This window comes from Candidozyma pseudohaemuli (assembly GCF_003013735.1).
Source record: "Candidozyma pseudohaemuli strain B12108 chromosome Unknown scaffold00001, whole genome shotgun sequence".
In the NCBI taxonomy this organism is placed as follows: Eukaryota; Fungi; Ascomycota; class Pichiomycetes; order Serinales; family Metschnikowiaceae; genus Candidozyma; species Candidozyma pseudohaemuli.
Window position 1 is genome coordinate 2042572 of NW_020194435.1, and position 23212 is coordinate 2065783.

The 23212-nt window shown below is 46.0% G+C and overlaps 13 protein-coding genes across 13 annotated transcripts; 7 read left to right on the forward strand and 6 right to left on the reverse strand.

Moving 5' to 3' along the window:
• Positions 1-179: 179 nt before the first annotated feature.
• KIN2 (serine/threonine protein kinase) lies at positions 180-3794 on the reverse strand (the record flags this gene model as incomplete). Its single annotated transcript, XM_024856337.1, has 2 exons — positions 180-2056; positions 2084-3794. 2 exons carry the CDS (start codon positions 3792-3794, stop codon positions 180-182), a joined length of 3588 nt encoding a protein of 1195 aa, XP_024715936.1.
• Positions 3795-5705: 1911 nt separating this feature from the next.
• ATP17 (F1F0 ATP synthase subunit f) lies at positions 5706-6320 on the reverse strand (the record flags this gene model as incomplete). Its single annotated transcript, XM_024856338.1, has 2 exons — positions 5706-5945; positions 6258-6320. 2 exons carry the CDS (start codon positions 6318-6320, stop codon positions 5706-5708), a joined length of 303 nt encoding a protein of 100 aa, XP_024715937.1.
• Positions 6321-7627: 1307 nt separating this feature from the next.
• Positions 7628-8273, forward strand: C7M61_000915 (tropomyosin; the record flags this gene model as incomplete). The annotated part of the gene is made up of 2 exons (XM_024856339.1): positions 7628-7645; positions 7806-8273. The coding sequence occupies 2 exons, from the start codon at positions 7628-7630 to the stop codon at positions 8271-8273; spliced, it is 486 nt and encodes a 161-aa protein (XP_024715938.1).
• A 1356-nt stretch (positions 8274-9629) lies between these two features.
• On the forward strand, positions 9630-10739 carry C7M61_000916 (uncharacterized protein; the record flags this gene model as incomplete). The annotated part of the gene is made up of 1 exon (XM_024856340.1): positions 9630-10739. The coding sequence occupies one exon, from the start codon at positions 9630-9632 to the stop codon at positions 10737-10739; it is 1110 nt and encodes a 369-aa protein (XP_024715939.1).
• A 629-nt stretch (positions 10740-11368) lies between these two features.
• C7M61_000917 (mitochondrial 37S ribosomal protein uS13m) lies at positions 11369-11725 on the forward strand (the record flags this gene model as incomplete). The annotated part of the gene is made up of 1 exon (XM_024856341.1): positions 11369-11725. The coding sequence occupies one exon, from the start codon at positions 11369-11371 to the stop codon at positions 11723-11725; it is 357 nt and encodes a 118-aa protein (XP_024715940.1).
• A 57-nt stretch (positions 11726-11782) lies between these two features.
• Positions 11783-13339, reverse strand: C7M61_000918 (rRNA-processing protein; the record flags this gene model as incomplete). The annotated part of the gene is made up of 1 exon (XM_024856342.1): positions 11783-13339. One exon carries the CDS (start codon positions 13337-13339, stop codon positions 11783-11785), a length of 1557 nt encoding a protein of 518 aa, XP_024715941.1.
• Positions 13340-13547: 208 nt separating this feature from the next.
• On the reverse strand, positions 13548-14483 carry C7M61_000919 (ubiquitin-specific protease; the record flags this gene model as incomplete). Its single annotated transcript, XM_024856343.1, has 1 exon — positions 13548-14483. One exon carries the CDS (start codon positions 14481-14483, stop codon positions 13548-13550), a length of 936 nt encoding a protein of 311 aa, XP_024715942.1.
• Positions 14484-14816: 333 nt separating this feature from the next.
• Positions 14817-15272, reverse strand: C7M61_000920 (uncharacterized protein; the record flags this gene model as incomplete). Its single annotated transcript, XM_024856344.1, has 1 exon — positions 14817-15272. One exon carries the CDS (start codon positions 15270-15272, stop codon positions 14817-14819), a length of 456 nt encoding a protein of 151 aa, XP_024715943.1.
• Positions 15273-16480: 1208 nt separating this feature from the next.
• On the forward strand, positions 16481-17143 carry RPL10 (60S ribosomal protein uL16; the record flags this gene model as incomplete). The annotated part of the gene is made up of 1 exon (XM_024856345.1): positions 16481-17143. The coding sequence occupies one exon, from the start codon at positions 16481-16483 to the stop codon at positions 17141-17143; it is 663 nt and encodes a 220-aa protein (XP_024715944.1).
• A 904-nt stretch (positions 17144-18047) lies between these two features.
• Positions 18048-18803, forward strand: PMM1 (phosphomannomutase; the record flags this gene model as incomplete). Its single annotated transcript, XM_024856346.1, has 1 exon — positions 18048-18803. The coding sequence occupies one exon, from the start codon at positions 18048-18050 to the stop codon at positions 18801-18803; it is 756 nt and encodes a 251-aa protein (XP_024715945.1).
• Positions 18804-18833: 30 nt separating this feature from the next.
• On the reverse strand, positions 18834-20813 carry C7M61_000923 (uncharacterized protein; the record flags this gene model as incomplete). Its single annotated transcript, XM_024856347.1, has 1 exon — positions 18834-20813. One exon carries the CDS (start codon positions 20811-20813, stop codon positions 18834-18836), a length of 1980 nt encoding a protein of 659 aa, XP_024715946.1.
• A 315-nt stretch (positions 20814-21128) lies between these two features.
• Positions 21129-21716, forward strand: C7M61_000924 (uncharacterized protein; the record flags this gene model as incomplete). Its single annotated transcript, XM_024856348.1, has 1 exon — positions 21129-21716. One exon carries the CDS (start codon positions 21129-21131, stop codon positions 21714-21716), a length of 588 nt encoding a protein of 195 aa, XP_024715947.1.
• Positions 21717-22214: 498 nt separating this feature from the next.
• Positions 22215-22814, forward strand: C7M61_000925 (uncharacterized protein; the record flags this gene model as incomplete). The annotated part of the gene is made up of 1 exon (XM_024856349.1): positions 22215-22814. The coding sequence occupies one exon, from the start codon at positions 22215-22217 to the stop codon at positions 22812-22814; it is 600 nt and encodes a 199-aa protein (XP_024715948.1).
• Between the last annotated feature and the right edge of the window lie 398 nt (positions 22815-23212).

Genomic DNA, 23212 nt, shown 5'->3' on the forward strand with positions numbered 1-23212 from the left:
TGTTTACTATAGAGGACGCCGTGTATAGTTATTGGCAATGATCCATCACCACCGAGATTTCGTAAACTGTAAGAATAAGTAGAGCGATACTCCTATGACCATGTAATTCATGTTTTGCATCAAATTGTGCCCCTATTTACTAAAATTGAGTTATGCATTAGAAGAAGAAGCCGTCTTCCCTACAAGTTCAACTCCTCAAGTATCTGAGATGCCAAAGTCTTGTATGTCCAAGTATTACCGAGCGTCTTCTTGAATTGAACACCGTAAAGACCCACCAAGGGAACCTTAACAATGTTGATCTCGAACTTCAATGGCGTTTTTCTCAGACTCTTCCCGCTTTGGCCTTCTTCCTCGCCCTCCTCTGCAACTGTCATGGACGCACTAGGCGAACGCTGGTGCTTAGCTCTTTGTTCTATACGAGATGAAACAAGCATGTCCGAGCCTCCGCCTGGGTTGAGACCATTCAACGAATCAACAGAATCATCGTCGGTAAATTGTTGCAACTGGGCACGAGTTTCCTCGTCGAGGTCGTCATAGTCGATATCGGCGGATCCCAAAAGCAGCTTGTTGAGTCTGGCTGCAGCTGGTGTGTTTGGAGGCATCAATGTCTGTGATCCGTTCTTCTTTCTGTAAGAGCCGAGAATTGATTGACCGATAGAAAACTTTCTTCTGTGTCCTCCTCCAATCGAGTTGGACTTCTGATGACCCTTGAAACTGTTTCCTCCCGCTGGTGGAGATAACATGGTTGTGTCCACATGCAATGATGGTTGTCTAGATGGACCTCTGGACTTGCTCAGAGGCGTACGAGTTTGTGGAGTCTGGATGACTGGAGTTTGAGCATCTTGGGGTTCTGGTGTGCTGGCTCTGTGTGGAACCTGCTTTTGCACAGATTCTGATGACTGGCTAAACGCGTCGCCGTAAAGTTTTCTTTCCTCGTCGTCCAGTCTATACTCGTCGATAATGGCGCTAGCTTCATCCTCAGATTCGGTGGGTTTGGGGGCAATGGAGGCAGCATGGACACAAAGGAAGCCGCCCTTCACCTCCTGGAATTTAACACCAAGCTTTGTCAAAACGGAAAGAATGTTGTAACGAATAACTGGAAGCGGCTTGGTCGACGTAGTTTGCACGGAGAAGAAACCCTTCAAGAACAAAGTCTTTGGATATTCAATCAGCGGCATGCTGTTACGTCTGGCATGAGCAAATTGGTCCACGATTTGTTGCTCCGTCATGTGTGGAAGATGTGGATATTCCTTATCATCGAGAGTAACATCGTCAAACATGGCGTCATTACGCTCGTGTTCTCTGTCGATTCCTTCGTCGCTATTTTGTGCGGCCATATTATTAGGCAATGCTGGGTGTTGTCCATCTCCACGGAAGACCGCATCTTTTCTAATGTTTCCGCCCACAGATTTGGCACGAGCGGTTGGGTGAAACTTCTTTTCGCTGTGTGGCTTCTCAGCCTTAGCAAATTTGACCTCGTCGCCCGTGCCTTCTGTGGTGAGAGTAGGCAATGGAGGCAAGTATTCAGCAGGCACAAAACCTCTGTTGGACAGAGTTCTCGTATGGCCTCTGTATTGAGAAGCGTTAGGGTCAAGTGTTTGTCTGGCAGGCTCCTTCGAATCATCTTTGACATTGACACGAGATCCGCTCGACTTCTCCTTCGCAGTAACTTTCATACTAACACCACGACGGACCAATGGGTCCTTCTTCTCCAATCTGCTGGACTCCTGTGATCCTCTAACATCTGGCATAAAGGAAACAGGCTCCATCGCAACATCGTCCTTGTTTGGAGAGGCCGTGCCACTTCTGGTAGGTGATCCATGAGGGTGTGACTTCTTTCCGGACAATTTGCGCAAGAGCGAGTTGAGACCCAGTTTGCCAGATTGTTGATCGGATTCACTACCGCTCATTGACTTGCGTGGGCTGTGTTGCAGCAACATCTGTTGTTGAACCTTGCCCTCATTAGGACCTGGAGACAGAGACTCTCTGTTGAAAGCGCTAGGGACCATCGGCGTATGAGCTTGCTCTGGGAACTGTAACGTGGGAACTGGCTGGGCTGGTTTTGGTGGTGGTTGGGGTGAACTATGATGCTCTGAGGCCGAACGGCGTGGAGGCTGGCCCATTTGTGCCTGAGGTGGGTTTGGTGAACCACTTGGAGGCGATGCAATGACTGGTGTGTTGTGCTGCTGTCTCTGCAAATTGATCTGTTGGTGTACCTGATCGTGTGAACGGGAGTCGCTTTCCTGAAGCTGGCTCTGTAATTGATTTCTCAAAGCCTCCTCCTTGGCCTTCTTACGTTTCCTCATCTCGTCAACCAAATAGTAGATGGACACTAGCGGGTTGAAACCACCTGTAGGGTCTGGCAAGTTGTGAGTATTAGGGCCTGGAATGTAAGGCCGTCCTTGCTTGGCTTGCTTATACCAAATTTCGGAACTCATTTGATACTCAGGACTAGAGACAACATTTGTAAGCTCTTCCACGATAGCCTGAGAGGATCCTAAATCGAGGGTCGCTATGGACTTGATGATTTCTGGATCGAGCGGCAAGGTCAAAGGCACTCTCTTGTTGATGTAGCTGGGAACAGGGTATTCGTAACCCTTGGACATCCACGGATGCTGGATCACCTCATGCAATGATGCTCTTTTTGTTGGGTCAACCACGAGCATTCTGGAAAGAAGAGAAACACACTCTTTTGAAATGAAGGATGGGTATTCCACATGACCACGCTTGATCTTTTCATGCAACACCGAGACCACTGGGTCATCGAAGGGTACTTTACCGCACACTAAGACGTACAATACCACACCGAAAGACCATACGTCAACCTCGGGTCCAGTATATGGCTTTGCACTCAACAACTCGGGCGCCGCAAAATACAACGAGCCACAGTACGTCTTTAGAAGACTCTTGGGTGAGTATAAGTTCGACAAACCAAAATCGATAATTTTGATGTCACCTTTCTGGTTGATCATGATATTCTCAATCTTCAAGTCTCTGTGGACAACATTGTTCTTGTGGCAGTAGTCTAATGCGGAGGCAACGCCTCTGGCAAACTTACGGGCGTACTTCTCGCTCAAGGACCCATGCGACACAATATAGTCTAGCAACTGACCACCTTCAACGTACTCAAAAAGCATATAGTAGTGATTTGTCATGGGGACCATCTCATAGAGACGGCAAATATGCGGATGGAAGAGAAGCCTACCCAAGGCGCCTTCACGAATGGTTCTCTTGTCACGAGCCACTTCCTTCTCAAACTCCTTCTGTCTTTGTGCTGCCTCCTCTGCCAGGTTTGGTGCAGCGTCATTGGCGTGTGCTCTCTGGTACAACTTTGCTGCTCTTGGAACGATTTTAACAGCACACTTTTCGCCCGTGGCGTTGTGTCTTGCCAACTTGACCTTACCCATAGAACCAGCACCGATGGTCCTGATGAAGTCCCAGTCGCCAATGGACTTTCTATGGAACTGCTGTTGTTGCTGCTGCTGGGAAGAGCTTTTGGATGTGCGGCTCTGGCTGTGGCCGCCGTGACTGGTTCCTTGGCTCTGGCTGTGGCCATGTTGATGGCTATGACTCTGACCGTGGTGCTGTTGTTGCTGCTGACTTTGCTGCAGTGGCTGTTGCTGGTGATGACTCTGACTAGGGGGTTCTGGCTGGCTCTTCTGCGTAAGCGGAGGCGCCGGAAGGAGCTCCTTCTCCTTACCCTCTGGTTCTCCAAAATCCATGTCTCGAGAGCCTCTGATCGAATTGGAAACGCTTCTCAACATGCGAGGAGTAGCGGGCTGGCCAGGGCTCATTCCTGGAGGGGGCTGCGGCGACGCCAGCAGACTCGGAGCGTTTCTCTGTGTTCCCAGGCCTGTTCTTTGACCTGGCTGGGGATACGGTGGATGCCTGGAGCCGTCCATAGGGCTTGCTGATGGCGGCTGATGGTGTCAATGAAAGGGTTTGTGGTAAACGGGTGTCAACGATGCTGAGCAATGGCGATTCCACGTCTGTGTTGTTGGCAATGGCCTATCAAGGTGTAGGTGGGTTGGTGATGTTTGTAGAAAAAAAGGATAGGTTGCTCACGTGGACTGCGTGCAGAGTGGCCGAATGTTCCAATTCTATAGGGTTTTTCCAGGGGACCTTGGGGTAAGGGGAAGGCTTGTATCGTGGATTCTTCTGTGCGTTTTCCACTTTATGCCTTTGCCTGTTTGGACGGGTGCTGTAGGTCACAACGTGGAATGGAATGAGGTAATGGAGGCAGGACCGGCTTGGATCTACGACGCCACCTTCTGCAAGACAGGGAAGCAGAATTGTATAAATAGCGGGGAATTCCTACGAAATTATTCCAAGGCACAAACTTTTTTTTCTCCTTTATGGGTTCAGCTCCTTCGATTTCGTCACCTCCGTAGGTCACTGAAATTGGCCGGTTGGTGGCTGTGGATACGGTGCGGCACAGGCACAGTCCCAGGTACGAGATCGACTATGCGATCTTCCGCCTTGAACAGGGGAGGTGTTTGGATTTGAAAGTTTGAGGTGTTGATTGACTTTTGGTGTATTACGAAGAGGTGGTGGTGCTTTACGAGGGGATTTTGAAGGTGGAGGAGTGGTTTTGCTTGTATCTTCACATGTAGGCTTCCCCAGACACGTCTGAGTCATCAAGGCACCGAACGGCAGTAGCCCGGAATTGACCAGTGGTGCCGATTCTTTACATTATTTGATTTTCAGAAACCCCTAATTTTCCGAAAATATGTACCATTTCGGTAAATTCGTGAAAGGTCGTATGTGGTCCAGCCTGGGCTGGCCGAGGTTATGCGGGTAGAGGAACACGGAATGTTAGGTTGCTTCGGGAAAATGTCACCCGTACGGGTTGATTTAGTCATTTACAGTTTTAAAGCCTATATTTGAGGTGATTCGCTGTGGCTAAAATTAATCAGGCTATTTTTGTTCTTCTCGGCTATTTTGCAGCCATGTGTGGTAACCTAATGTTCGTGGAACCTTCAGAAGCTTTCTCTCCGGTGGACAGTCTTCTTTTTCGATAGAAGCTTCTTCAATTGATTGTTCTATGTTGGTTGATTAGACACTAAAGATGCCCTGCTTTGCTATTTTTGGTGGTAATGTAGGTCACTGCCATCAAACATGTGCCATCTGATGTGGAAAGAATGCTGTGGATAATTCAATGGAGGATTAGTTTAATGGAGAGCATTTTGCTTCATGGGTAAGTTCAATCTGTTTTGGGTTGCAGGTTTTGGTCTATTTTACGTCAGATTGCTAGAATGTGTTATCACTTTAGTAATATTCTGGTAATCTGATCGAGCCTCGATTGCAGTATTACATCTTGTGATTCTCTTAAATTCTGGAAGCCTAATTTAGCCTTCTTTACTTTCCCCTACAGCACGTTGCAATTCCTGTCAGGACCTTCAAAGTTCGTCTCATATCTGATCGAAGCTGTGGATGCATGAAGACAACTCCATAATGAGAGCATAAGCTATTGTTCACGATAGCTATACCACTTGCACTGTCAAACTCGAATAAGGGCCTCAATCCTCTGGGCAATCGAGATGGTGGCCTCTATTCTTTAGATAGCTTCTTCGTTTACTTCACTAACTTTCATGTTTGCATTCTAACGGAATTCGAACTGTGTTCATCAAACTTATCTCAAATGGCCGTATACTTATTGTAGATACTACAACTATCTGTCGTTAATAGATTCACTATTTAGTCGTCTAATGCTTGTGGTGCTTCAAGTGAGACTGGTACTCCCAGATGTAACCGGAGATGAGCACAACAGCAGCCAAGTGGAGCAAGGGCTTACCGGAAGCGTTCTCGCCGTCGAAGTAAGCAGCCTTGTACTTGCCCCATGGGGTGGATGGCTTCTTAGGAGCTGGAGCTGGGCCAGTTGGCAACTTCTTGTAGAAGGAAACAACCTCGCCCATTCTCTTGGCGTCGGCAGCGCCACCAATGTTCTGTGGGTTAGTATTACTGATTATGAAACATTGAGGTGAAATTAGTCCGTGGGCGTAGGGGAATCGCCTTAACGTGTATCTCATCTTGTGGTTATAGGTGTATGGACGAATTGGATAGAACTGCTCCTGAAAATTGGACGATGGATAACTGTACTGAGAAAAGTTTGATATGGGAATAACATGAATGCCATTTTTTGGATGATTTTGAGGTTTTCTTTTGGATGTGTGTGGCCACTTTAGTTCAATATAAATTGCGGAATAAAGGACATAATTTCACCGTGTTTTCGTGTCTGCGAAGCCTGTAGCACATACCTTAGCAGAGGCGATCTTTGGTGGGATCAAGGTGGACAATTGTCTTCTGATGATGAAGGACATGGTTGGTGATGAAAGAGTTTTCGGTGGAACCGGTTTTCGCTTTTGTTAGGTTGTGCGCTCTCATTCGTCCACGCTTGTATGCAGGTGAGTTGGCACTTAACGAAGTCTACTTCGGGATTATTGAAGAAGGGTTTGGATTCTCTACTATTTTCTTCTGAACTGTATTTTAAGCGGTACTCCTCCGGGATCATGTCATGTTATCATTGCGATTCCGTCTTGCTCCAAGGAGAAAACTTCGTTACTTGTGTTAATGCACGTGACCTTGGAACCCGAAGCAATGGTTCAATTCAATTTCCTGGAGTGGTAGGGACTTAAAAGTAAGTCTGATCTGAGCTATCCCACAAGTGTCACTAACTCGTAGTATCATGTACTTTTGGAGCTCTTTTGGCTGTTTAAGTCGCGAGCTGACTCCGAGCTCAGTTATCAAGAACAAAAGGCCATTATAGTCTCTCACGCTTTATTCATAGATAGCTTGTTTTTGCCTGAATTCATGCCCACTGTCTCCAATAACTCTCACCACCATGAAGGTGATTTCGATGCGACATGTAGAAGTGTGGGGGCTTTTTCATACCACCACTGAATATGTCAACCGAACAGCTGATAACTATCAATACGACAGCTTCATCGTTCATTCTTCACTCTTTTTCCATGCATTCCATCTAAATTTAGGTGTATGCTGCTTTACCTACATCTGGATAACCGTCCCTCGATTGACTATATTATCTAAAACTCGCTAATGTACAAAACTTAATGTTAGTATCCTCTTTAATTCGAAAATTTTCAATAAACATACCGTTGTTACCTCTGATGAAAACATCATTGAAGCTTCTTCCTTCTTTTTCACCCACCACCTCTTTTGCACTGTCTAAGGCAACGTTCATGAAACCATCTATGCTTTGCAAATTGCCCAGGTATTGCACACCATTATGGAGCTTGACAACAACAGACAGGCCTATGATGGATGAAAGAAATTTGGAGGGGTCTGTTTTCTGTGACATGATAGTTGGTGCACAGTTACTGATGGTGCTGCTCAAGAGTATGTCAGTCGTGTGCGACACAAAAACACGTTAACTACAAACAAGCCTGAGTGGTCTACAACAATGTTACACAATGGATACCTTGATAATTTCTCTTCAAATAGTTGCATTCAGTGCTCTGGGGCAGGCTATGTTGCCACGTTTCAGATCCGCCACGTGACTTTTCTTGTGGTGCATTCTATAGTTTAACGAGGCCCGCGCCCCTAGTATTTGTTTACGCATAAATCGCCTAACGCAGAAAAAAACCTACCCCTACCTTTTTACTACAAAATGGACAAACTCAAGGAGGTATGTACAGCTGCAGATTAGATACCATGTCAATTAGTAATGGTGCAAATGTTTAAAAGAGCCGTCATTTCATGAAGCTTTTGCATGACGATAAGGCTCGGCTGCCCGGATCAAATTCGCCACGAATCATTGGCAACTTGACAGCATATACTAACTGCAGAAACTCAACAACCTTAAGTTGGACGCCGAGAAGTGGCAAGAAAAATCGGACGAGTTGTCTGAGAAGATCAAGGAGTTGGAGCAGGAGAACTTGGACAAGGACCACCAGATCCAGGCCTTGACCAGAAAGAACCAGGTCTTGGAGGAGCAGGTCGAGAAGTTGGAAACCGACCTTGCCGAGGTCAAGGAGGCTGCCAACGAGTCTCACTCTCTCAAAACTTCCAACGAGAACTACACCAAGAAGAACTCTGTCTTGGAAGAAGAGTTGGAGGAGGCTGACAAGAACTTGAAGGAGACCACCGCCAAGTTGAGAGAGACCGACATCAAGGCCGAGCAGTTGGAGAGAAAGGTTGCTTCCCTCGAGCAGGAGAAGGACGACTGGGAAAAGAAGTACGAGGACTTGGACGAGAAGTACGCTGCCGCCAAGGCCGAGTTGGAGGAGATCAGCCAGCAATTGGAGGCCATCTAAGCGGCCCATGGCTGCATTATACCTATGGCGTTTCGTTTATATTGCGCTGCCAGCGCCTAATTGAGCCCTTTTGGGTTTTAGATTAGTTACTGTTCGTGTAGTAGTAGAAGCGTGTGATGACGGTGCTAGTGGGGCATGAAAAAGAGAGAAAAGAACGCCATAGACCAAACAGGTGTCAACATCTCGCTGCCCGGGATCGAAAACTCGTTCGATCATTTTTTTTCAAACTACTTTTTCCATTGTCCTATGGTGTCATGTCGTGTGGGGTCGTCAAGTGAGCCTCGGCTACGACAAGTAGTGCCCTACTACTTTATGTCACCAAAGACGTTCCTTGTACAATTGCAATCCATGAAATCCGCCTTTCATGAATATTCACGTGGTGAAGTCTCAAACGTCGCCAAGCAATGGTGCTTCATGCTACGACCTTCTGAACGATGAGTTTTGCTTGACAACCAACGTTACAAGACAGTCCGGACAACGAGGACAAGAATAGAGACAATTGTCGTTTAGCCGTGGCTTGCGCTGAGAAGCCTAATTCACCAATATTAGCGGCATTTTGCTAACAATGCAACGCCAATTGACGAGGTTTAGACGAGGTCGCCTGCTGCATGCTCCCACCAATTCATGTCAAGACTCGCCTCAAGACAGAGACAGATGAACATCAAAAGATAACGTAGAATGGCTTAGCAAACTAGGTTTCAAATCCAATTTCCATCGACCCTCTGATTCGATGACTTGAAGGTATGCCTGGCTCACAACCCTCGACCGAATCTCAGCTCTGGTGACGAACGAACCTGGCCAAACACCACAATTTTCAATACTGCAAAAAATTGCGTTTTCTTTTTCAATCACACATCACACGACCACCTACAAGACGTGGCTCGTGTACAATAGCCGCTCCGACACCGAGGGCTGGTGCTCCGCCCAAACAGTCCACAACGACATCTCCGAGATAACAGATTCAAATTTGCAAAAGGCGTAGCTTGAATATGGACGAATCCCAATTTCCTCGGAGCTGCTTATCATGTCGCAGATCTCAGGCATAATCCGTTAAGGCGTGAGAACCTTTCGGAGTTGGGCCCGCCCGGACATAACATAGCAAAACAAAGCCACCAAAGTTCCCGAAAATGCTTTCCCCTTCGATGCCGAGATAAGAAGATTTACGAAAAATATTTACCAGTATTCCCCCCAGCACGGAGGGGTCTGGGCTCTCGGAATGCCGCCTGAAAAATGCGCAGTGTCTCACCATCGAGCCGTTATCACCTACATTTTGTCTTAAGCACATCGCCAATTTCCAGGGCAACATCCCCACCACACTTCCGGCCCACCCTCCCAAAGAACCACCACTTTCTTCGCATGCCTCTTTGGAACGGCCTCCGCCGCCGTGTCTCCCTGCAGCAGCTACTGCTGTATTTGGTGGATGAGGACTACACTCGAACTAGAAGGGGAAGAGCTTCTCGTGACGAAGCCAGAGATCCCGCCGACATCGACCATGACCTGCTCATGCGTATGGGACTCATGCACAGCTCCAGCACCGACGAAACAATGAATGTCGTTGACAGCGTGTACGACCCGGATGAGCCTGTGCCTCTGTACGAACTGCTGCAAGAACACCACAGAGGCTCTGCTGTCCATCTTGACGAGGCGCCTCGCCCTAGCATGGAGCTGACTCCGCCCAATGAGTGCCTGACTCCACCAGACCACGCCTACCAGTACCTGGATCCTTCCAGCTTGGCCCTGGTGACATCTAACAGCTCGAGCAGATCGACACTTTTGCACCTGAACAGCAGATTCTTCGACCGGAGACGGGTCACTTCGCGGGAACACAGTCGAGAACCTCAGCCTAAAAAACGTTCCTTGAAAAACCTCGGTCTCAAGTTTCTCAATGCCAAACAGCACTTCTTGCTTGCCGTGTGTCGAGACGTTTCTCTCATTCCGTGCATCATGGGTCTCTGTGAGTCGTGGTGGATAGTTTTTCTCAGCGGAGAAAAGTTTTCCGGCTCCAGAGCAGGTATAACCACGGCAAGGGGCTCTGAGCATTTCCTTGAAGGCATTTGGTGCATCGTGGCAGGCTACTTGCTGTACTCTGTTCTTGATGGCCTCATGGTCCGCTGGATCGTCACTTACTCCACAACAGGCGCCATCGTGCGTATGTTGTCCATGTCAACCATCCTAGTTGCTATCGAACAATATCTTGTATCTGCATTCTCCGCCGAGGGCTACCAATATGGTCTTCACACGTGGATACTCATCTCATGTGCGTTGACCTTGCTTTACATCGTGCAAAATTTTGTCACACTGAACATCGACTTGAAGGGTAAGCGGCGGGCACGCTTCTTTGATTTTTACAATATTGTTGTGTTCGCTGTCGTGCCGGTAGGTTTGGCATCGTTTATCACAATGATTGGCCTTCTAAGGTCCCTCTTGATTCTACGGCTCGATCTTGAGGAGCATGGACGCAGGTAGATCAGCTGCAAAGCTAAAAAGGTTAATAGGAAACGGCAGTACCGTTGAAGTCATGTCATCAAAGATTAAATCTTCGTAGATAAAACTTATTGGTACAGTGCGATTATATGTGGAGAACTTTCTTAGGGAGTTAAGAAGCTGACAAGGTCTTAACCAATTCGTCGTACTTTTAGCTCATGTATTTCGGTCCATTTACTCTTGATTTACCAGGGCTCCTCCGAGCACCGCTTACCATGCAAATCTGTTTCTTCCCACAGATCGGATCACACTTTTAACATTATAATTAGCAGATTTTCAGTTTTGGCAATTTCACTTTATTTATGTAACATTGCTCAAATTATAATTAAGCCTAGGGTACAACACCACAGTGGATTTTGCAACCGTTAAGTCAAGTTCGCGAATATTCATGAAGTCATGGAGTTGATACATCGAGTTAAAAATACAAAAGCCAATGAAAAACATCACTGATGAGAGAACATAATAATTTTTTATCAACAACTTGCATTTTTTTTTTCTGAATTAGCAGTCTTAAACAGCTTATCCAACAGGTCTTCTCTACATACCAAAACTGACCTGCACTGCACCTCTCGCATTGAAAATCTTGAGAATTCAGAGAGTAACTACCACCCATGGTTGTCCACGTCTTTGGTAAAGCTATCAAGCATAACCAGCTTGTGCATCTTGGCCTTGCCGGCAACATCTTTGGTGTCGGCCCCCATGTTGCCAAAACAATCTGTGCCAAGGTTGGCCTTTATCCCCAGATGAGAATGAACCAGCTCAACGAATCTCAAATCATGTCCATCAACAAGGAACTCTCCGAGATGCAAGTGGAGCATCAGTTGAAGCTGAAGATCCACAATGATATCCAGTTGAAAAAGAAGATCAAGTCTTACGCTGGTCAGAGACATGCTGATGGTTACCCAGTCAGAGGCCAGGGTACCAGAAGTAATGCTCGTACTGCTAAGAAACTCAACTCCAGACGTTAATAGAGACAGTCTACGCTTTGTACATAGGGAAGGTTATATTGATAATATTTTTGTAGTTTACCCAAACAACTTGATGGTGTTGTCTCCCACAAGAGGCTCTTCTTCGGCTTCGTCTTCCGAGAGTTCCTCCTTCATGCTAACTTTTTGACCTAAAAGCGAAGCAAAAAACTCGTCAATTTGGTCATCTTCCCACTTGAGCACCGACTGTGGCGTCTCGAAGTTGGCAATAGGCTCTTGCACATGATACCTCAATTTCCTACCCTTGGATGCCTTGTTATCGACATTTTTCTTGACCTTGGCTGATGCGGCACCTCTCATGGCAAACTGTAATCCAGAGGTTGGGTCCGAAGACTGAATCTTTTTGTCGACCAAGTCGTTCAATAACACTCTGTAGAAATCTTCATCGTCAAAAATCAGTTCCATCTCCTGGACATTGAGCAGTCTACCCTGAGACGCCTTGGGGACGTCACCATCGCCTTCACCTTCACTTTCCAGCTCTTCATTCTCTTTTTTCGATGCTTCGTAGAATTCGTAGCCCAAAGGCTTCAACAGTCTTCTGTTGAGCTTGGTTCTCTTGACAAGACGCTCCATGTCAGCCAAGTTGTTCATCACTTGCTGCTCTGCAGACTGATTGAGCGCCTTGAATTTACTGGCGTTTATAGCGCTCGATCCAGACGAATTTTGGATCTTGGCCAGCCATTTCGTGAGAACGTTGCTTCTATAGTCATTGAGTATAGCGTCATATTTGGATGATGCATCAAGATATTGATCCAAAGTACGCTTCTTTGGCTTGTGCTCCACAGGTTCAGTAACCACGCTCTCCTTGACGAAAAGCTTCGAGCGCAATTGCAAAATCGTATCTAGCAACGAGTAACATTTTTCCGATGCCTTTTCTATCATATCCTCCGTAGAGTCGTTACCGAGTTCTTCTTTCTCAAGCGTGTCGTAATTGCCGGGCAAAAGATTGGAGTTAGTCAAACCTTTTTGAACCTTGAGTCTGACATCTATTAGAGAGTCGAAGAGCTTGTGCTGTTGCAAGATGGAATAGCCCTTGAGAGCTTCCTGGGTAGCGGCCTCCGAGAGTCTATTCACAATGTGTTTTCTCTCTTTAGTCATCATAGCCTTTATTTTATCCCTCTTCATGTCGGCATCCTCTTCCTCCTCAGATTCATCGTCGCCGCTGGATTCATCGTCGCTGTTAGCCCGAAGCGAGACCCCCGAGTCACTTTCCTCCTCTGGATATTCTTCATCGTTCTTGTGTTCAATTTCATCACTCTCGTCATCCTCTTCTTCATCATCCATGCTCTCATCCTGACTTGCATCATCCCCTTGATCATCCAGACCTTGTTCACCATCGCTATCATAAAGGTCTTTTCTGGAAGCAACAGCACCCTTGTACTTCTCACCCTTGACCAAGGTACCATTCTGACTTCTGAGCTTGGATTTGCCAACAGGGACGTAGTGTCCTGTCTTGAGCTCTTCATCAGACTCATCGGACCCCAGAAGGTCTTCTGCATCCACACGAGCAAAAGGATTCAGGTCCTCATTTTCGATATCAAAGTCTGGAGGCTGGTCCAAATCAGCATACTTCTCAGCTAGAGTTTTTTTGGCCATGTTGAGAGATAATGATGCTAGAGATGTGGTTTTCTCTTCTCAAAAAATGTGCATCTAAGATGCGCATCGCATGTCAGCGCTTATGTAATGGGTACAAGAGACGAACAAAGAGAATAAGATAACTATTAGCAAATTCATTGAGTTTTGGCAGAGAGCCATTTTGATTCAGAACTTACTTGTTAGAGCCTAGAATGAAGTTCACCCACACCTACTTCACCTCACCAAACGAGAAGTGACCCGTCTCATTCGCATGTTTAGATGCTCCGTTCTCTCCCACGAGGACCAGGTAACACTCCAAGCAACGCACACGGAATGTCGTGGTGTTTGTTGAGTAATTCCTCAGCTGGAGAAGTTTCACGAGCAGCTTGCTGGCACTCACAATGAGGTCCTCTTGCAGACTCCAGTTGCCAACGTCAGCTTGCTTATTCAGGCTCAAAATGCCATTCAAAACAATGCTGTCGTAGTGAATTCCAGAATATACTAGACAGATAAACTTGGAAGGTTTGGCTGCTTCATCCTGGAAGACCATCAAATTGCCTGTTTCCACATCAAAGCAGTTGATCCTGATGCCCAAAGAGGCCGCAATGATCCCGAGCTCAATTGCGCCACCCCAGGAGTCCTTCTTCTGTATCCACTCGCAGTATTTGTCGGTCGGTCTCCCGAGTACCATCTCGTTGTACGTAAACGGATCTCCTGCGATTGTGTCAGAAACAATCTGTCGGAGATTGAGACCGTCCATGGAAAGTTGATTCGTGAGCGAGTAGCTTATAGCCCTGAACATGCATGAGTTATCGTCTGGAACGTTACGAAGAATGGCATACTTGTCGAGTTCTTTGACATAGAAACTCGGGATCTCTGTAGATTCTTTGGGGGTAGTAGCGGGTCCACCTTCTTGAAGGCCAGCAGAGGGTCCTGTCTCAGCTAGAATCTGCTGGTTCGCTCGAATACCTGCTTCTTTAATTGGGATGGTGGATGTGGCATCAACAGTTTGTGGAGGGAAGCCGACTTTGAAGGAGGATATCGTAGTTCCACTAAGCTTCGAGGACGATCGAGAAATATGCGAGACTAATTCCGCCACCGTGATTGATTCATCGTCTATAGTTATAACATCTGTTGCAGATGGCGTCTTCACTTTGATTCTCATGTAGGTGGCTTACTTATCTGCGGTTTACTTATCGCGGAATGCAGTATATGTGGATATCACCAGATCCACGGAAACGCTTTTACGTCGAGAAATTAAATAATTGTTTTCAACAGTTCCCAATAACTTCGCTCCTAAAACTCATCTAGCGATAGCCCATATTACCATCATATCTAGAACCAGTGATTCTCCATCACAAAGGTCTCGTACTCTACAATGTATGCATCTGTCTATCTAATCCGATTATCTAGTATACATGAATCCAGCAGACCGTGGTCTGAATGCTGCCGTTTGGCTAAACGTTGCTATAATGCTTGCATGGGTTTGTGGGGACGCTTAGTCCTTCATTTCGAGATCAGCCTGCTCAGAGGGGATGCCTGTGATGATAGCATCCAAGTTGTCCTTTTTAGCATCCTTGATGGCGTCAAGGTCCTGCTTGTTTTCCTCCTTGTACTGCTCGGTCTGCTTGTACTTCTCAACAGAATCCATGAACTTCTGTAGGTTGTAACCAGCACAAGCCTCACTCTCCAACGGAGTGTAGGGTCTCTGTCTGAGATCCTTCAATCTTCTCTTATGAACCTTTCCTTTCCTGTGGTGGTCCAAAGTGGGCTGAGACTCGAAGTATTTAGCACATTCCACACAATAGTACTGACCCAAGCCGGGCTTGGTCTCGTCCAACGGCTGGTTCTTCAAAGCATAGACAGACTCCTTGGTTGAGAGGTCCTTGTACACGAGATCAAGATCTCTAGTTCTTCTTTTCGTCTTATATCTTTTGACAGAGTACCTTCCCATTTTGAGATCGTGAAAAGAATATTTAGATCTGCTTGTCTTATCTGAGATGAGCATCCCGGTGTACGGGTGTAAGAAGAAAGCCTGTGGGACAAACATTTGTAATTCCACCAGAAGCTATTTAGACGATGACAATAACTTTTCAACCTGTCTTTTAGCTCAGCCTTTTCTGACAAGTCTTTTGTTCTTGCTTCAAAAAGACTAGCAGTCAAGCATCTCTACCAAATGTCTTCAAGCCAACGGTAAAAGTATACTTACAGCTTTGTTTCGAAAGATGAATTTTCCGGCCGAAGTAAACATTAACAATAAACTAAATAAAGACTCTCTAATGGTCGACTGAAATTGAATTGATTCACAATTAGGCCAATTAGCTTACATTTTTGTCTGGCTGCGAATCAAGTGCCTTTGGATGCGATAACAGCCTTATACTTAAAGAGCGGCCTTTTTCCTTTCTATCTTAATACCATCTAGAGTGCTACAAATTGTAATACAGCTTGCGTTTGCTGCTTCTATTCGCTCTTATTGGGACATTGCAAACAGTTGAAAGTGCAAACAAGTCTCTTTAGTAACCTAGAAGCTCTTCCAACTCTCCAAAACCATACCCACCTACTCCAATTCCAAAGCAGGGCATATCATGAAAACATGATATGACACTGACTCAGCTAAGACCCCCTTGCTTGTTGGATTTACCTTCGTCCCCTCAACAGTCACAAATACACGTGACCAAAGTTCTTGTCCACGCAGTACTGTCCCCCATATTCAAGCGCGAGCCCTATACTATCTGCACTCCGCTGCTGCTGAGGCTCACTAAGAAAAAATCTTTCACGAAATCCTTTCTGCTTCTCCTTTAACGACTAGTTCCAACAGGTATGTTCCACCACGCCAGCGAAACAGACCAAAATGATCTTATGAATATTTCCCGTTCCCATTCCCTGTCCAATCCAATTACCCCCAAATCCTTAGCCCTTATTGCCGTCCAGATACGGTTGTGGTAGAATGCTCACTAAGCAATTTACCAGTGTCAAAGCCAGTCCCAATCCACCGAATTTTATCAGTTCAGAAGGCCTACTGAAACAAGCTTTCAAGGAACTCCGCTTTTTGCCACCCAGTCCCAATTTTTTTCTGTTTTGACACCACACGACCCTATTAATAAGCATCATTCAGTCTGCGCAAATTTCATCCTTTTTCACTTACTAACTTCCTCAGACAAAATGGCTAGAAGACCAGCTAGATGTTACAGATACTGTAAGAACAAGCCTTACCCAAAGTCTAGATACAACAGAGCCGTCCCAGACGCTAAGATCAGAATCTACGACTTGGGTAGAAAGAAGGCTTCCGTCGATGACTTCCCCTTGTGTGTCCACTTGGTCTCCAACGAGATTGAGCAGTTGTCTTCCGAGGCTTTGGAAGCCGCTCGTATCTGTGCCAACAAGTACATCACCAAGGTTTCCGGTAGAGATTCTTTCCACTTGAGAGTGAGAGTCCACCCATTCCACGTCTTGAGAATCAACAAGATGTTGTCGTGTGCCGGTGCTGATAGATTGCAGCAGGGTATGAGAAACGCCTGGGGTAAGCCTCACGGTTTGGCCGCTAGAGTCACTATCGGTCAGGTCCTCATGTCCGCCAGAACCAAGGACTCCAACAAGGACGTTGTTATCGAGGGTTTGAGAAGAGCCAGATACAAGTTCCCAGGTCAGCAGAAGATCATTATCTCTAAGAAGTGGGGTTTCACTCCTCTTGACAGAGAAGAGTACATCGCCAAGAAGAGAAACGGTGAGGTCAAGGACGACGGTGCTTACGTTAAGTTCTTGTCCAAGAAGGGTAACCTTGAGGAGAACTTGACTCAGTTCCCTAACTACCAGTACCAGGTTTAAGTGTATATCTGTAATTGACTCTGCTACTTGATAAACTGTAGTATTTCGACGAGCGATAGAAAGCTCAATAAGACTGGAAAGGTATTGCTTAGAGGAGAAGCAAGGCTTACATTGCGTAGTGAGTTACTCCGGCTCAACCAAAACTAGTAATTGCCAATTTTGAAATATCCAAGTTGGCTAGTCACGAGGCACGTTCAGATCCCAAATTTGCCTATTTGAAAGTCTATTTCCATTGCAGCGGAAAAGGCACCTCAAAACTGCGGCGCCGTTGTAGCTGGATCGGACTAATAGGTTTTCTTGAACCACACCCACAACTTTTCTTTTGGTGATATGTGCTTCGGGCAGACAACATGACAAACAATTTCCCAAGAAGGCCATCAGCAAACGATTTTAATGAAATTGATAGAATTGCAACAAGACGATGAGCCCCGGTGAGAATTCATCGAAGTAACTTCCGGAAGAAACACGCCCGGACTTCAGCCGTGCCAGGGGGAACGCACTCATTGTGACAAAATCACGAAGATCTCTCACCAATAATATTTAATTCTTTAAGTTTTTCTTCACAAATGATTATTCAATTATAAAAAAGAGGCCTGTCTTGGGAATCTGGTAGCACTGCCATCGAGGCATGGCGGCTGGTTGCGAAAATGGCTGCGAAAGCCACGAGGCACACAACACGTCAAACACGGTGATCTAGCAGCACAACATATACGGAAGATATTATTTTGGATTTTTTTTTTTAACTCTCCGATCTTTTATAGAAACGCCCTTTACAATCCTTTACAACGCTTTACAACGCTGGACCACTTCGCCCAGATCGATGGACCGTTCCTGGATGCACGGCCACCGCGTCTCATAAATAGCTGGCATTTCCCGCAGAACCTTCACTTCATTCTCCATTACCATGTCTTTCTCACACAAGGAAAAGCCAGACACGCTCGTGTTGTTCGATGTCGACGGCACTTTGACTCCAGCCAGACTCACCATCTCTGACGAGATGAGAGATACCTTGAAGGCCTTGAGAAAGAAGGTGGTGATTGGTTTTGTTGGTGGTAGTGACTTGTCCAAGCAGGTGGAGCAGTTGGGCAGCACTGTTTTGCAGGACTTTGACTACTGTTTCTCCGAGAACGGATTGACTGCTTACAAGCTCGGTAAGGAGCTCGCTTCCCAGTCTTTCATTAACTGGATCGGCGATGAGAAGTACAACAAGCTTGTCAAGTTCATCTTGCGTTACTTGTCTGACATCGACATCCCAGTCAGAAGAGGTACCTTCATTGAGTTCAGAAACGGTATGATCAACGTTTCCCCTGTCGGCAGAAACGCCTCCACTCAGGAGAGAAACGAATTTGAAAAATTCGACAAGGAGCACAAGATCAGAGAGAAGCTTGTCAACGCCCTCAAAGAGAACTTCTCTGACTACGGCTTGACTTACTCCATTGGTGGCCAGATCTCTTTCGACGTGTTCCCTACCGGCTGGGACAAGACCTACGCCCTTCAGCACGTTGAGGGTGAGGGCTTCAAGGAAATCCACTTCTTCGGTGACAAGGCCTACGAGGGTGGTAACGACTGGGAGATCTACTCCGACCCAAGAACCATTGGTCACGCCGTCAAGGAGCCTGCTGACACTATTAAGATTTTGAAGGAGACCTTCGGTTTGTAATCAGTTTTAATATATACAAGAGAAAGTGCATTACTGAGCACGATAGTAGATAGCCAGCCCGTCATTGCCGCCAGCTATGACCTGTTCAACAGACTTTTTGCCGATTTTCGCTCCGTCGAGAAGCTGGAGACGGCTAGTGGTGACGTTGTTGATCTTCTTCGCCAACTTTTTCTTTGAAGCCGCCTCGTTCTCGGTAAAGTCGCTGGGCTCAATGAGCTTGGGCAAGGCAACAGGCTTAGCGCTCTTAACACTCTTACCATTGCCGAATTGACCCTTGATGTTTTCTCCAAACACCACAACGTCCTTGTTAGGACCTGAATTGTCCAATACGACAAAAGTGTGGTCTCCGCCAGGAACAACGTCCTTGATGCCAATATTCTTGGTCGCTTTAGCCTTCTCATCAAACTCAGTGAGGCCGACCAACGACTTAAGAACTGAAGGAACTGATGCAACATGCATGTATTTGGACTGGCCCAATTGGCCAAGAAGCCCAGCACCGAAACTGAGTAAGAGTTCCTGATTCTTAGAAGGGTCTTCCTCGTTTGTGCTCTCCATTCGAATAAAGGAAGTCTCGTTTGATGCAAATACGTCCTTGACGCTGTACTTGAAACCAGCTCCATTCTTGGGTAAACTATATTTCACCAACTTCTCCAATTCAGACAATGTGTACGCAAGTCTAGGAACTGGCTGCACATCATCAGGCGAAGTGATGTCCTTACCACACTGGCCGAATGCGTTAGCACCCCATGCCCATATGCTTCCGTTTGCTTCACATGCGATATTGAAGTTCTCTCCACTAGCAATCGTTGCAAATGTTCTTTGACGAATAAACTTGCCTTCTTTGGTGGTAACAAGCTCGTTGTTTATGTTTGCCAAATCATAGATCTCGTTGACCACAATGGAAGGCGACTTTTCATATGGCGAATACTTTGGCAAGCCAAATTGTCCCTTATTTTCAAAGTGAGATGAAGTGATGGTACCATAAAGTTTTCCTTTAGAGCTGAGAATGAGAAGATGGTTTTTACCTGCCGAAACCTGCTCCACCTTTTCACCGTTGAGAGCATCAAGTTTCAACTTCTCCACTGGATAGTTGTAACTGGAAGAGCCAAACCAACCTCTGTATTTCTTGGGAAGCTTGTCAAGTTTAGGCCCGTTAAAAAGGTCTTTTTGATTTTTTGACAAGTAATAGAATCCATCTCCAGATTTCAAGACGCGAGACACCTTCAGCGGCATGTTCAATGCAATTGGCTCCTTGAATTTCGGACTGTAATGATAGACCTTGCCCAGATCATCCACGACAACCAAGTAATCGTTCGAAATCAAAACATCTTGCAATAACTTGCCGTCAAAAAAATTCAATCTTGCGGGAAGCTTGTTCTTTGAGAACCCACCAAACACATAGAGTCCCGGAATAGACGCAGAATCCTTCAAGTTATTGACAAAGCCAGGTGTAGTAGCAAGCTCCTCACTCAAACGATCAACCAAATTTTTCATCTTCTTCCTGTTTTCCTTGGGATCTTTCATATCCCTCACTTTCGAATCATCAATGTCAAAGTGGATCTTGTTCAGGAACCAACCCTTCAAATACTTGTAGTTCATGACAAATGAGTAGACGGAAACTATACCGACTAATGCAAATACGCCTGCTCCGAGTCCCTTGAGTCTTTCATTCCTCTCGTAGGCTCTTCTCTGCTTCTCCTGTTCCTTCTGCAATTCCTTCTGAATAATGAACAATTGCTCCTTCCATTCCGGAGAGTTCGGCAGAATACCCTGAAGCCTTGGATGGGTCAGCGGATCAAATTCCAGAAAGCCCTCGGCAGTAGCTTCAAGTCTTTCTTTCCTGTTGGCTTCCTCCGTCTCATCTATCTCATCGACCCCATAGCCAAACTTAAATTCAGTCTTTTGCTTGTTGAAGTCATCAATAGACTTGTACTTATTGGAATTGTACCTCACATGAAAGAGAGGTCTAGGTAAACGGGCCACTCTTGCCACTCTTGCTCTAACAAGCATTTCAAAATAATGGAGAGTAAGCATGATCTTGAGCGGGAGGATAGGCTATAAGCCCAGTCCGATGCGTATATGCAGGAAACTAAGGGTATAGTAAAATCCCCCTTGATGAACATAAAAAATACCTACATGTTATGGAAAATCTCTCATCTTGAGATGCTTGAAGGGTCATGAGGCGGCTCTATCAACTTGCATTTATATCTGCTTGCAAACCTATCTAACTAGGGTGATAAGTGATGGATGACTTCCTGCAGTCCATATCAACTATCTCACTCAAGACACAATCTAACTTTAAACAAACCCCAGAGTCCTCTTCACATGAACTACGTTGGACTAAATATTGGCAAAAGACTGCTCAGCTCCATTACAAAATTTGATACGAAGAAGTTCGTCCAATCACTTCAAACAAAAGGCAAGTTTACCGAGGAGCAAGCAGAAGCTGCTGTCAACATTGTCAATAAAGCTGTCAACGATGGTATCTCCTCGATAGCTAAAAACTTGGTAACGAAAGAGACCCTTAACTCTATTGCATACCAGCAAAAAGTTGATTTCGCGAAGCTCAAAGGAGAGCTTCAGACTATGGACAAGTCCGAGTTCACCAACCTCAAGAAGGAGCAAGAACAGTTGCGCACGAATTTGACCAACTTGCAAAATAGGCTCAAGGAAGAGATTACGAAGAACTCCGCCGGGGTTAGACTCGACCTCAATTTGGAAAAGGGCAGAATTCGTGAAGAGAGTTCACTACACGAATCCAAGATTGAAGATACTTACACGAGAATCGACGAGGAAATTGCCAACATGCAGATGCAAATCAAGTCTGTCAAGACCCAGGTTATGCAATGGTTGATCGGTGTCAGTTCAGGTACCGCTGCTTTGATGTTGGCCTTTGTGCGTTTCTTTGGTTAGACGAATCGTCCACTCCGTCCTCTAGGAACACATCTTCGAGCTTGGCAATGGCACCACAGATCTCAACGTGAAATTGAAATCCAGCTCCCAACTTGAAAGCTTGCAGCTATAAAATGACCGAAGTAAGCGGCTAAACGATTGACAATGGCCCATCGGGGTTTCGCAACGCGGAATCACTGTTCCCTTATCCGCCCTGGGGCTCCACACCTGCACTCTTTGAAGATACTGGGGCAAGATTCACGAGAATGACATATAGAAATTCTCGAAATATAGCCAGTGAAATTCACCGTAGCAAGAAATGGCCTAAAAATACGTATTTTGAAAATGATCACGTGATTCCCCTCGAATAATATTACTAGTATTTAACAACACTAAACACCAGCACATCAACGTCTTTGAAAGTCCACAATGAACGCTCTTTACAATCATGGAGTAAGACAAACACATCATCTTACGCGAGATTTAGCGTCATTGGAAAAAAATCTCCTGACCTCGCCAATGTCCCTTCAGGGATCCATTATAACCTCTCTCACAGCATTCAAGAAAACCATCAAGGAATACAACGACATGATTCAGCAGACTCAGGGAAGTGACGAAAAGCATCGCATACGATTGGACAAGTTTAACAGTGAGTTGGATCAATTCCAGCAAAAGTTCGACTCTTTACGCCAGCAAAGAGAGACTCTTCTTCAAGAGAACAACCAACAGGAGCTCATGGGAAGAAGACATGTCGGGGGTTCAGATAACCCTTATGAATTGAACAATCAAGGAAGCTATGGCTACAATCAGCAGCAACAGCAACAGTCGATGTCATACCTGGAAGGTTTGTACAAGGAGAAGCAATCTCTCTCCAGGGGTAGTCAGCAACTTGACCAAATCTTGGAAATGGGCCAAAGCGCATTCGAGGATCTTGTTGAGCAAAACGAGACGTTGAAGAAACTCGGGTCAAAGTTCTCGCAGAGCTTGATCACCTTGGGTGTTTCTCAAGGTACCATTCGCACTATCGAGAAAAGAGCCAAGCAAGACAAGTGGATATTTTGGGGAGGAGTATTGATTTTCTTTGTGATCTGCTTCTACTTGGTCCGCTGGTTCCACTGATTTGCCCGAAAAGACAGTCTTTTTAGTGATTTGTGGGGTACATCCCAACAGACTTGATCCGTACATGCGCAACTAGCGAGATACATGAGGTCAGAACAGCTCAACGGGGGAGGGGAGGCGCAGGCACTCTGGAACAATATTATTCCCCATCCCCTAGTTCTTCATTTCCCCATCCTTTTGCCCGATTCTTTGTTTCCCCAGTTCCAGAAACGGTGTTCAAGAAAAACGGGTTTGATCCACCAGATGTCCGATGAGGACAGGGATGGGGTCTCGAAGTCGGTTGGGGCTTGTTCGGTGAGCCTAGCCGCAATATCCCGCGGGGTGGGGAACACTAAGACTATTTGCGACAGTTGAAATGAAGTAATCATGTGGAGGCCAAGAACTCAAATTCTTGGAAG